Source organism: Ochotona princeps, chromosome 5 (assembly GCF_030435755.1).
Source record: "Ochotona princeps isolate mOchPri1 chromosome 5, mOchPri1.hap1, whole genome shotgun sequence".
In the NCBI taxonomy this organism is placed as follows: Eukaryota; Metazoa; Chordata; class Mammalia; order Lagomorpha; family Ochotonidae; genus Ochotona; species Ochotona princeps.
Window position 1 is genome coordinate 103,263,403 of NC_080836.1, and position 12,507 is coordinate 103,275,909.

Genomic DNA, 12,507 nt, shown 5'->3' on the forward strand with positions numbered 1-12,507 from the left:
GTAGGTGAAATAAAGTGACATTGCCAGTGGGCAGAGGTGGGCATTGGGCAGACAAACCCTGTCTTCAGTGGCTACCACTGCTGGTGGTGGGGGACCCCCCATGTGGGCATCCCTCCACTTGCCTGCCCAGATAGAAGAGGCAGGTCCTCGAAGAGACCTGGCCTCTGAACCCCTGGGAGGTAAGTGGTGCTGCCAGGGGCAGCTGGAGGAGGGGGCCTGTCCAGGAGGTGGGCGGCTTGTAGAGGGGGCCTCCCTGGGGTCTTGGGCAGTTCCTAGGGCACCCCCTGCAGGACAGAGGCTGCCTCTGCGCCCAGCAGTCCTCTACCTGCACAGGACATAGGGGATCCCCGCAAAGCTTTCTGACAGTGAAACGGCACTGTGTCTCATCCCAGCCCGCGCCCTGAAATCAGCTCTTCCCCCAGGCTCTGCTCACAGTCGCCTGTTCCTGCTGGTCTGGAGCTCACGCCATCCTCATCACGTCCTCAGGCAGCGACAAGAGCAGACAGGAGCAGCTGCTGCAGAGGCTCTGCACTGCCCTGTGACAGGCCCCCCAGGGGCAGACTGGAGAGAACCAGACAGTGTGCACGCTGCAGCAAGGGACCCGGCGGCCCTGCTGGGTGAGCGTGGTAAGCCCTTGAGCCTACATCTTTCCCCACCGCATCCTAAACTGGAACATTGCCGAGCCAAGCTCGTCAGTTGGTGGACAAGTCTGAGCCCTGCGTCTGCCTGGCGCCTCACCGCTCGCTGACGGCCATGACGTCCAGCACATTGGAGAAGAGGATGTGCGCCTCAGAGGGGTGCAGGATCTTCTTCAGTCGCTCGTTCTCCATGAAGTGGGAGACCAGCAGGTTCAGGCTTTTGTAGTAGGAGGCCTCGGAGGTAACCAGCTCGAACATGGCCTGTGTCGGGAAAGCAGACAGGAGACCCTGGGGTCACTGGTCCATGTTCTTCCCCTGGCAGGCCTTGAAGCTGTGATCCCAGACACAAAGGGGCTGAGAAGTTCAGAGCGACACGGCTGCCTCCCTTTCAAAGTGTACGTGGTTTGAGATCAAGGCTCAAAAGGCAGGGTGGGCAGGGTGCACACGGCTGCACCTCTGAGCCCGAGCAGCAGGGGGCGCTCCAGGCCACACCTGCGGGGGGAACCAGGGAGCAGGTGGCCAGAGCCCGGGTCTACCTGGTCTGTGAGCAGCAGGAGGTGGGGCCTGGGGCCAACTTTTACCGACACCACCCCCTCAGGTGACCTTCGAGTCACCTGAAAATTTAAAGGTGAGCATCCATGATTTCTTCCAGGGTCTGAGTTCACAACTGAAGAAGCTGAAGCAGTCCCTACTCTAATGCTCTCTGAGAAGCACGTTGGCCCCACGTCATGATGTCACCCGAGCTCCTGAGCCCTCCACACTGCCGCTTGGGTGACACAGGCAGGCAGGAACCCTGTACAATGCGGTCCAGACTCCCACTCACCCACATCCTTCTAGTGCAAATAAGCCAGCAGGGACTGCGCCCTGCACTGCTCCCCCCACCCCAGCCCTCTGTGGCTCCCTCAAGGGAGAGCGTGGCCAGTGAACCTGTGGCCTCCACGGAAGGCCACACCTACGCACCCTAACCCCCAGCTCCCGGAGTGAGACCTTGTTTACATGCAGGCCTTTGAGGGCGGGGTTGGGGCGCTATTGGAGGATCCGGAGAGGGACTACCCCCCCGCCCCCCGGCTTAGGGAGGATTCCCAGAACCTGGTGGAATGCAGCCAGGAGCCAAGGACATGGGGGTGGGGCTCCCCAGGAGCCAGGGACAGGGGTGGCCTCTGCAGGGAGCACAGCCCCTCACACCTTGACGGAGGAGGGGCGCCCATGGGCGTGGGGGGGAGTTGTGTCCCTTCACAGCCTCCTGAGGTGTGACGTGGTGATAAACCCAGGACCCTCCTCTTCCACATGTCCTGCCCAGTCTCATACCGCTCCCTTCTGGGTCCCCCTCAGTGTCGCCCCCAAGCCCCACCCCCCAGGGCTCAGGCAGGGCCTGGCAGGGAAAGCTGCAGGTGCAGAGCTGAGACAGGGCCCAGCAGGACAGTGCTGAGGCTCTGTCAGGACCCAGCCCCTAAGCCCTGCTGTGCGGACCAGCCAGTGGGGGTCACCGGCCCTGTCAGCCTGTCAGGAAAAAACTGGCCCCACTGACCACTCGTGTCACACCAAAGAATCTGGGGTCACACAGGGGCAGTGTCAGGTGGCCTGAAGTCCCCGTGCTTGCCCCATGGCACCCTGCCTGCCCTACGGACCACACAGACCGCATGCGCTGGGCCTGGCCATGCCAGGGCTGCACTCCTAACACTGACCAGCCACATGGCCACTCGTCCAGGGTCAGCCAGTGTCACCCTGAATTCCGCCTGGCTAAAGTGAGGCTCTGTGGGCCAGAGGTTTCCAGAAGCTTCCCTGCAGACAGGAACAGCTGTGCCTACCGCAGGTGGGTGTGAAAACGCAGCCTCTCACGCTGCCTGGCAGTGCATACGCTCCAGAACCGTCTGCAGAACGTGGGACTGAAGGATGTGAGAGAGACAGAAGCCCCACGTGAGAGGGTCTTCAGAGCGCGCCTGGGAAATGAGCGTGATGAAAGCAGCGCACATGGACTGCCAGCTTGCGGACCCAAATCAGCCGGCCCCTCGTGCCGTCTGCACAGTTCCCGCGCCTGCCCTCCCGCTTCCAGCCCAACCCCTGCTCTTCCTCTGCGCTCGACCTGCTCTGCTTCTGGAAGGAGCTGACCCGAGGACTCACAAGGTTGTCAGGCACCAGGAGAGTCACTGTTACTCAGGGAGGTCCCCAGAACTTCGAGCCTTGGTGGCCCCAGGGGACCCTGGAAGCCCTGGCCTTCAGGTGGGTGTTCCTCCCCCTGCCCTTGTAACTGTGTGTCCCAAGCTTGGGTGCACATGTGCAGGCCCCACTGTGTCTGGCCCCACTCAGCACTGCTCTAACAGGACCAGGTCTGGGCACTGCAGGAAGAATAGGGCGGCAGTTGGCTCTGTGCAGTGGTGGGAAAGCTACTGCCTATGGTGCCGGCATCCCACATGGGTGCTGGTTCAACTCCCAGCTGCTCCACTTCTGACCCAGCTCCGTGCTGATGTGCCTGGGAAAGCAGCAGAGGACGGCCCAAGTGCTTGGGTTCCTGCACCCATGTGGGAGACCTGGAAGAAGCTCCTAGCTCCTAATTTTGGATTGGATCAGCTCTGGCTATTGTAGTCACTTGGGGGAATGAACCAATGGATGGAAGATTTCTCTCTCTTCCCCTCTCCTTCTAACTCTGCTTTCCAAATAAACAAAGGTGAGGCCTGGCTGCACAGGGAGAGTCCCCTCCCCAGATGATAATGCTAATTCCCAGGACCCAGCCACCTGTCACTCTCTCAATATATTATTGCCTCGGGAACTGAGCTGCCAACATGGGAACAATGGGGGCCACTTTCCAACCCAGCAGCCACTTGGCTGCAGCCTGTGGTGTGGGGGGAGAATGCCGGCCTGCCGGGAGGAATGCCCGGGACCTTGGCCTCTCCTTGAGCTCCAGCTAACCTTGGTGGCTGTGAGGAAGTCGCCCGGACCCCTCCATTCAGACTTCACCATCCAGGCCCCGTGTCTTCCCCTCCCTTGTCTTGGTGAGTTGGGGTAACTACAATGGCCACCTCGGACTGCTGAGGACTGGACCATCGGTGGCCAGGTCGGTGGCTCAGGTGAGCAGGTGTGGGGATGGCGATGGTACCATGCACTCTTTTGCAACAGTGACTTTGGTGACCTCTGGAATCCATGCCCTCCCTGGCTGAGTCCAGCAGCTGTGGGAGTGGGATGTAGACCTTGGGGGGGAGGGGCTGCGGCAGCCCTGACCTCCGCAAAGGCAAGTTGAGGCATGTCTGGGATTCCTCTCCCAACTGGCTCGCAGTGAATGTAGGTACACAATGGTGTCCGAAAAAAAGGAGGTGCCGCTGAAGACAGGGTGAGCATGACTGACCTTTGGGAAAAGTGCATTTGAAAACCCAAGGCAATCCCAAAGGTGGGAAGACGGCCAAGGCTGGGTGAGGTTGGTGCAGGGATGGGGTGGGGGGGGTCGTGGGGTGCATGCTCAGACCCTGCTGGTGTGTGCCGACAATGGGACAGGACCCCCTCTAATTCAACATGCTTTGACCTTAAACCTGACAACTCCAGGAGTGCCGCTATGGTCCCCAGGGGTTCGATCTCCAAGGAATGCAGCCAGGACTGCTGGGAACATTTGGTTTCCAGTTGTCCAAGTCTGCCAGCCTGAAACTGGCAGAGAAGCCACAGAATGCAGAGGTTCCTGGCCTGCTGGGCAAGGTGTAGAGCCCGCCACCCGTACAGGGTTGCTCTCAGGGGATAAGATCAGAGTCCTATCTGGGCACACTGCCTTGGGTACCGGGGTCTCACAGCAGCCTTCCCTGCTGGCTTTCCCAGCTGTAGGCACCCAGCCCAACACGATCAGGGACCATGCATGTTGTCCGTTTGTCTCTGCCTCCTCCATTGAGAGAGGTTCCTGAGTGTGCTGGGGACACAGGTGGTACCAGCCCAATGGCTATAGCCACTTCCAGGTCCTTTTCTGTGTATAAATTTTTTAAGGAGTTATTTTTTGAAAGACAGAGATAGGGTGGTGTGAAAGGGAGAGATCTCACTTTCCAGATGGCCATTACAGCTAGTGCTGGGCCAGGCGGAAACCAAGAGCCAGGAGCTTCTTCCAGGTCGCCCACCTGGGTGCAGGGGCCCAAGCACTTGGGCCAGGCTGTTAGCAGGGAGCTGGATGGGAACTAGAGCAGCTGGGACTCGAACCAGTGCCCATGTGAGATGCAGGCATTGGAGCCAGTAATTTCACCCACTATGGCTCAATGTCAGTCCTAACTAACAATACCCCATGCTTTCTCCTTCCTGGCTGTATGCACAGATATATGTCAAATTCATGGCTCAAACCATCGCACATTCTCAAATAGTGAACTCCAAAACCATCCAAGAAAGGAGGCTGGGAACCGAGGGCCTCAGATAAATTAGAAAACAAAGCAGCAAACCGAGAGAATCCTTTGCAGTTTCAGCTACTTCATTTTTGCTTTACAAGGAGGAAAATGTTACTAACAAGTTCTCAGATCCTGATTCTTCCAGGACTGGGTGAGACACGGGCCTACCAAAAGACCATCGCCGTGGGCTGTTTTCCTGGTGCGAACAGTACTTCACTCAAGCCTGCTGCTTTTGTAGTCAAAGAAACAACAGATTGTGCAGGCAGTGCGAGTTGCCTGTTGGCTTTGATGAGTACGCAGAGACAAGATCTAACACGGTAGGCACGAATCTGGAACATGGCAGCTAACAACGGTGCTTCTGTGTCCATTATCCAAGCGCAAAGCTCAGGTTCGGCTCTTAGAAACAAGCTTGGACAGAAGTGGCTGTTACGGCACGGGGTCAAGTTACTGATCAGGATGGCTTCCATGTTGGAGCGCAGGTTTGAGTCCTGGCTGCTCCGCTTCCGATCCAGCTTCCTGTTGATGCCCTTGGAAAGCCACATCGACAAACGGAAGCTCTTTTCTTTCCCTCTCTTATCTGTGCCTTTCAAACAGATAAATAAATCTTCAACTTTTTTTTTAAAGCTGTATTTATCTGGGCCCGGCGGTGTGGTCTAGCTGCTAAAGTCCTCACCTTGAACGCCCCGGGATCCCATATGGGCACCGGTTCTTATCCCGGTAGCCCCAGTTCCCATCCAGCTCCCTGCCTGTGACCTGGGAAAGCAGTCGAGGACGGCCCAATGCCTTGGGACCCTGCAACCACTTGGGAGACCCAGAAGAGGTTCCTGGCTCATGACTTGGGATCAGCACAGCACCGGCCGTTGTGGCTCACTTGGGGAGTGAAACAGCGGACGGAAGATCTTCCTCTCTGTCTCTCCTCCTCTCTGTATATCTGACTTTGTAATAAGAAAAAAAATAAATCTTTAAAAAAGAAAAAAGCTGTATTTACCTATTTGAAAGCCAGGATAACACAGTGGGAGAGACAGGGAAAAGGGAGACATTTTGCACCTGCTAGTTCATTCCCCAAATGGCCCATCATGGCCAGAGCGGGTCTAGCTGAAAGGAGGATTCCGGAACTCCACCTGGGTCTCACGTGCGGGTGGCAGAGCCCAAGCATTTCACCCATCCTCTGCTGCCTTCCCAGGCACATCAGCAGGAAGCTGCATCAGAAGCAGAGCAACTGGGATGCTGGAGCCACAAGCAAAGGCTTAATCCAGTACACCACAACACTGGCCCCCAATAAAGCTTTAAAATAAATGAAATGAAAATGAAAAGCCAAACACAGTGACTCAGGAGAAGACATGTTGACACCTGTGTCTCTGGGTTGTTCACTGAGAATGTCACTGCAGTAAGTATTAGTTAGGTCATCCTTACTTATTTTTAAATATTTGTAACTGAGCCATTGGGAATTACAAACATCCACTCTGCTATAGAGGCATTGTTTGCCCTGCTCCTTTGCTTAATAACTGTTCTAAGAATATTTACCCATGTCATTCTTTGAAAATGCATTTTAAACTTTTTAGATTTCGTTAGCTTTCATTCTACCTCAAAAGTGAGAGGAGGAGAGAGAGGAGAGGAAGAGGAGCATTTACCTGCTGGTTCACTGCCCAGATGCCTGCAGCAGCTGGAGCTGGGCTGGGCCAAAGGCAGCAGGGACTGGAATGAACCCAAACACTTGAGCTGTAATCGGCTGCCTCCTCAGGTGCCAGGTAGCAGGAAGCTGGATGGGAAGTGGAGGAGCTGGGACTCAAACCAGGCACCCTGATATGGGATAGGTCAGAGTCTTAACTGCTAAGGCCTGCCGCTAGAAACTTTGCACCTTTTGTATCTGTGTCTAGCGGTAGATTATCTTGCTAAACATCATGTAGTTGCATATTACACTGTGCCACAGTGTTCCCGTCATTGGGCATTTAGCTTTCTTCCCCTCCTTCTCCTCCGAATTTCTGCTGGAACGAACATTCTTAAAAACAGATACTTGTGTATACTCCGATGGTGCGGTAAGCTAAACACCCAGGAACAAGAAGAGGAGCAGTCTACAAATCAGGCTTCCTCCTTTGATACAGATGTTGCCAGATGCGGCAGGGCTGCACTGGCCTCCCAGCTAACAGGCCACCTGGGGCGCCTGCATTCCATGGCAGAGTGCCTGGGTCAAGTTCAGTCTTGATCCCAGCTTCCTGCTATGGCACCCTTGGGAGGCAGCAGGTGCTGGCCACCCACTGGGAAGCCTGGACGAAACTCCGCTGCTGCTGGCCATCTGAGGTAGGGCTGAGAGATGGAAGACCTGTTTGTCTGTCTTTGTCTATTGCTCAAACGGAATAGAAGGGGGAAAACAGAGTCCCCCAACACTGTTTTTGTTTTAATTGTTTTTTGATACAATTTAGTTGGCTGTGGGCTCTCCCCTCTCCCTCCCCCAAATTCCCTCCCTTCCTCTCTGTTCTCCCTCTAGGTTCATAATCCAACACTGGGTTTTAAGTCTACATTTACAAGCCTGTCATTTTGAAGTGCAGATGACAGCCCTGCACCGTGGGCTCCCTTTAAACCTTTGTAATTGCTTGAAATCTAGGTTTTGGGCCCGGCGGCGTGGCCTAGCGGCTAAAGTCCTCACCTTGAACGTCCCGGGATCCCATATGGGCACTGGTTCTAATCCCGGCAGCTCCACTTCCCATCCAGCTCCCTGCCTGTGGCCTGGGAAAGCAGTTGAGGACGGCCCAAAGCCTTGGGACCCTGCAACCACTTGGGAGACCCGGAAGAGGTTCCTGGCTCATGACTTGGGATCGGCGCGCACCAGCCGTTGCGGCTCACTTGGGGAGTGAATCATTGGACGGAAGATCTTCCTCTCTGTCTCTCCTCCTCTCTGTATATCTGACTTTGTAATACAATAAATAAATCTTTAAAAAAAAAAAGAAATCTAGGTTTTGCTGATGGGTATTAAACGCAACTATTGTACATGTGTCTTTTATCTAGCCACCTCCTAGGACAGCCAGCTTATGCCTACTATTTTTAAAAAAATTTATTTATTTATTGGAACGTCAGATTACAAAGAAGGAGAGACAGAGAGAAAGATCTTCCATCTAGTTTGTCACTCCCCAGTGACCACAATGGCCCGAGCTATGCCGATCCGAAGCCAGGAGCCAGGAGCTTCTTCCAGGTCTCCCACATAGGTACAGGGTCCCAAGGCTTTGGGCCGTCCTTGACTGTCTTCCCGGGCCACAGGCAGGGAGCTGGATGGGAAATGGAGCAACCAGGACATGAACTAGCTCCCATATGGGAACCACACATGAAAAGTGAGGACTTTAGCCACTAGGCTACAGTGCTGGGCCCAGGTCTATTATTATTTTTTTAGAAATATTCTCCACTGATTTCTTTAAATATTTATTTTATTTTTATTGGAAAGTCAGATATACAGATAGGAGGAGAGACAAAGAGGAAAATCTTCCATCTGATGATTCACTCCCCAAGTGGCCTCAACGGTCAGAACTGTGCCAATCTGAAGCCAGGAGCCCAGAGTCTCTTCTGGGTCTCCCATTTGAGTGCAGGGTCCCAAGGCATTGGGCCGTCCTCAACTGCATTCCCAGGCCACAAGCAGCTAGCTGGATGGGAAATGAGGCTGCTGGGGTTAGAACCAGTGCCCATATGGAATCCCCATGTGCGTGAGACAAGGACTTTAGCCACTAGGCTACTGTGCCAGACCCAGGTATACTATTTTTAATTTGTTATCTCAGGCTTTTAAACATTTAACTTTATATATGTTATATATTAATATATAATATAAAATATACCCACAATACAATATACATTGTATATTACATATATATATATATATATATATATATATATATATATATATATATATATGGAGAGTGGGAGAGAGACACACACACAGGTCCTATCCACTGGTCTCCCATTGCTCCGCAAATACACACAACAAGTGGGGCTGGGCCAGAGGCGGGGCTGGGAACTGCATCCAAGCGGGAGCTGGGACCCAGTCACCTGAGTTCTCACTGCTGCCGCCTAGAGGCCAGAGCCAGGCACTGAGTGCAGGCGCTCTGATGTGCCACGCCACCCGTGTAATGCCTTGGCTAAATGTCCACCTGCCCTTGGATTTTTAAAGTCAGCAACCACCACAACCACCATGGGCAGCAAATGATGGCTTGGGCTTTGCGACGGCTTCCTCGGTTACTCCTTGGAGGGTTTGCAAGCACTACCTGTGGCTTTTATCATTGCACCGATTCTTCAGAGTGTGAGCCTGTAATATTGGACATATTTTTCAGACACCTTGAACAGTGTCCTCCTGAGCTCATTTAGGTGGTAAAGGATGGTCTGTCTTCTCTTTCAGTCTCTTCCAACAGCACGGCATATTTCTTCTCTGGTTTATTAGAGTGACACACTTGGCTCCCAACATCCAATCTTTGCATTCATTTTTACCTAGCCAGTGTATTTTGTTTCTTTAAGCTATCTGCAGATTTGACTGACTTATGTTTTATATGAATTTTTGTCTTGACTCACAATGAGACAAACCTAGGGGAATACTTCACTTGTTAGGCTGAACAAAGTAAAATTTAAGACATTCACCCCTTTCAATATTTCCCTTTTGTTAATTATCACACTGGGGCCAGTGGTCTGGTGTGCTAGGCTAATCCCCTCCCTGCGGTGCCAACATTACGTATAGATGCAGGTTTGTATCCCAGCTGCTCTGCTTCCCATCCAGCTCCTGGCTTGTTGTCTGGGAAGGCAGTCGACGATGGTCTAAAGCCTTGGGACTCTGCATCCACATGGGAGACTCAGGAGAAGCTCCTGGCTCCTGGCTTCCGATCGGCTCAGCTTTGGCTATGGCAGCCCCTTGGGGAGTGAACCAGTGGATGGAAAATCTCTGTTCTTCTTCTTTCACTGTAAAATCCACCTTTCCAACAAAAATAAATTTTAAAAATCAGAGTTCTCGGAGACTGATAATCTTCCCCAACACATGCTTTTTCTAAAAGCTGCTAGATTCTGTATTTACATTTAGGCCAATGGCTCACTTTGAGCTGCTATTTGGACAGGGTGTGAAGTTCAGGTTGAGGTTATTTTTTTGCAAGTGTACAACTGTTTCAACATTCATCGACCCTCCAGCTGTGGCTGTGTGGGTTCAGTTCTGGATTCTCCTTTCCATGTCTTGATTAGTGTAAATTTTTAGTGAAATCTTAACATCATATAATTATGACTCCTCCGTACTTATTTCTGTTTCCAAAATTGTTCCGTATGCCCCAGATACCTTGACGTTTCATGTGAACTGTAGGAAACAACAAAAGCCCAGGAGTTTGGCTGGATTCGTCTTACATGCCATGGCGCAGGTCCTGTGTGGTACAATGGTCAAGCCTCCCCGTAGGTTAACATTATTCCGTATCAAAGTGCTTGGGATCAAGTCCTGTCCTGCTTTTATACTATTAAAATAATAATAATAATAAAGATTGACTCTTGTTTTTCTTTGAAGGGTACATTTGCAGAGAAAGAGAAACAAACACAACGTCTTGCTCTCCCCAAACAGCGGCAACCTCTAGAGCTGAGCTAATCTGACGCCAGGAGCCAGGAGCTTCCTCCAGGTCCCCCATGGGGGTGCAGGATCCCAGGGATTTGGGCCATCCTCTGCTGCTTTCCCAGACCATAAGCAGGGAGCTGGATGGGAAGTGGAGCAGCTGGGATACAAACCAATGCCCATACGGGATGCTGGCACCGCGCTCAGAGGCCTAGCCTACTACACCATGTACAGCCGATGACATTGTGGTTCCGCCCTCCCAGCCTGTAGAACTGGGAGCTGAGAATCCCCTTTGCAACAACAATAGCAAATGCCACCCAGTCTCCGAAAGGCAGACAGAAGCGCCTCCCTTTCACTGGGCCACACAGACACTAAGTCATGTGCCCAAGATCTGACTGCTGATGTGCAGTCACTCTGTCACAGTTCACACGCTGTGGGAGAACACACTGGTGACACCAAGGAGAGAACTCCCCTCCAGCATGCAGGAAAAGCTGCGGCAAGTCCCGCAGAACAACATACACAGCACCTTGGAACAGGGGCCAGGGATAAGAGACACGTGGTGAAGAAACGGAAACAGCCGCACTGGAAGGAACACGCCAGTTTACAAGTCGTCAGGGGCAGGCAGATGAAAGCAAGACACCAGATGAAGACATCCTGGAGGGTGCGAGCGGCCGAGCTGCTGCCAGCGGAGTCCCTGACCTCCTGGGTGGCCTGGGCCATCCTCCCACATGGTCTCACAAGACACAAAGATGGGGTCCGGGCACGCATCCTCACTCAGATGCTCACCCAAGCTTTGCGCACTGGGCGAGGATCCCCTGATGGTCTGGAGCCGGCGGTCGCACACCTGTCCCTGCTCACAGGAGCTCTCGTGCCCACCCTACACTCACTCAAACCCGCTGTACCCGTGGCGCTCTGATCGAAAGATGCGAAAGGCAAAATTACAGAGCTCAAAGGAGACAGAAGGATCTTCTATCTGTAGGTTCGCTCTCCAAATGACAGCAACAGCCAGAGCTGTGTCGACCCGAGGCTGGCAGCCACGAGGGCATCAGGGCCCCAGGAATACAGACTTCTCTGCTGCTTTCCCAGGCGTGTTAGCAGGGAGCTGGAGAGAAAGTGGAGCAGCTAGGACTCAAACTGGCCTCTACATGGGATGTTGGCACTACGGGTGGAGGCTTAATCTATCATGCTAGGGCACTGGGCCCTTGGTTTAGTTTTGCAAATGTTGGAGAGCCTGACTTGCAGAGGGAGTCCAAGGCCTTGACCCGTTAACCTGCCACCCTCCTCCGCACTGGTCGCTTTTGTGTATTTATTATTTCATCTCTGCTTACTACACGGGCCCTTCTCTCTGCTGCTGGCCTTGCTTGTGCTGCAAGGCTTTGCCCCAGCCTTCTGTGTCCTGTTAGGATTTGTCTCTGAGTTTTACATCAGAACGTTTGCCAAAAAACCACTACTGCGATCATTTACAAATCACTGCTCATACATACAACAACGTTTAAACATTTTTTCCTAATTTTATGGGGCCACACACCTCGTTGAGCCGTGAGGCCCTTCAAAAATCAAAATTTAGGAGTTGATGCTGTGGCTTAGTGGGCAAAGCTGCCGTCTGCGGCACCAACATCACACATGGATGCGAGGTAAGTCCTGGCCACTCCACTTCTGATGCACCTCCCTGCTTGTGATCTGAAAGCAGCAGAGGATGGCCCACGTGCACAGGCCCCTGAACCCACGTGGGAGACCTGGAAGAAGCTCCCGCAACCCAGGCTGCGGTGTCGCAGCCATCTGGAGAGTGACCCAGTGGGTGGAAGATTTCTCTTTGTGCCTCTTACTTTCCAAGTAAAATGAACAAATCTCTTTAAAAACAAACAAACAAACAACCCCCCCACAACAACCCACCGAGTTTGATGGAAACTTCCTCTGGCAGCAGCTGCATCATGAAGCCCAAGTGTGATTGGGGATGCTGATGGGGGGAACC

General features: G+C 53.1%; 1 protein-coding gene across 2 annotated transcripts in view; it reads right to left on the bottom strand.

Moving 5' to 3' along the window:
- Positions 1-12,507, bottom strand: part of NGEF (neuronal guanine nucleotide exchange factor) — an 87,219-nt gene that overhangs the window by 8,490 nt on the left and 66,222 nt on the right. For both annotated transcript variants that reach the window (XM_004576721.2, XM_058665115.1), the window contains one exon: positions 739-899. In XM_004576721.2, the coding sequence (XP_004576778.1) occupies positions 739-899 (161 nt within the window). The remainder of the gene's footprint in view (positions 1-738; positions 900-12,507) is intronic.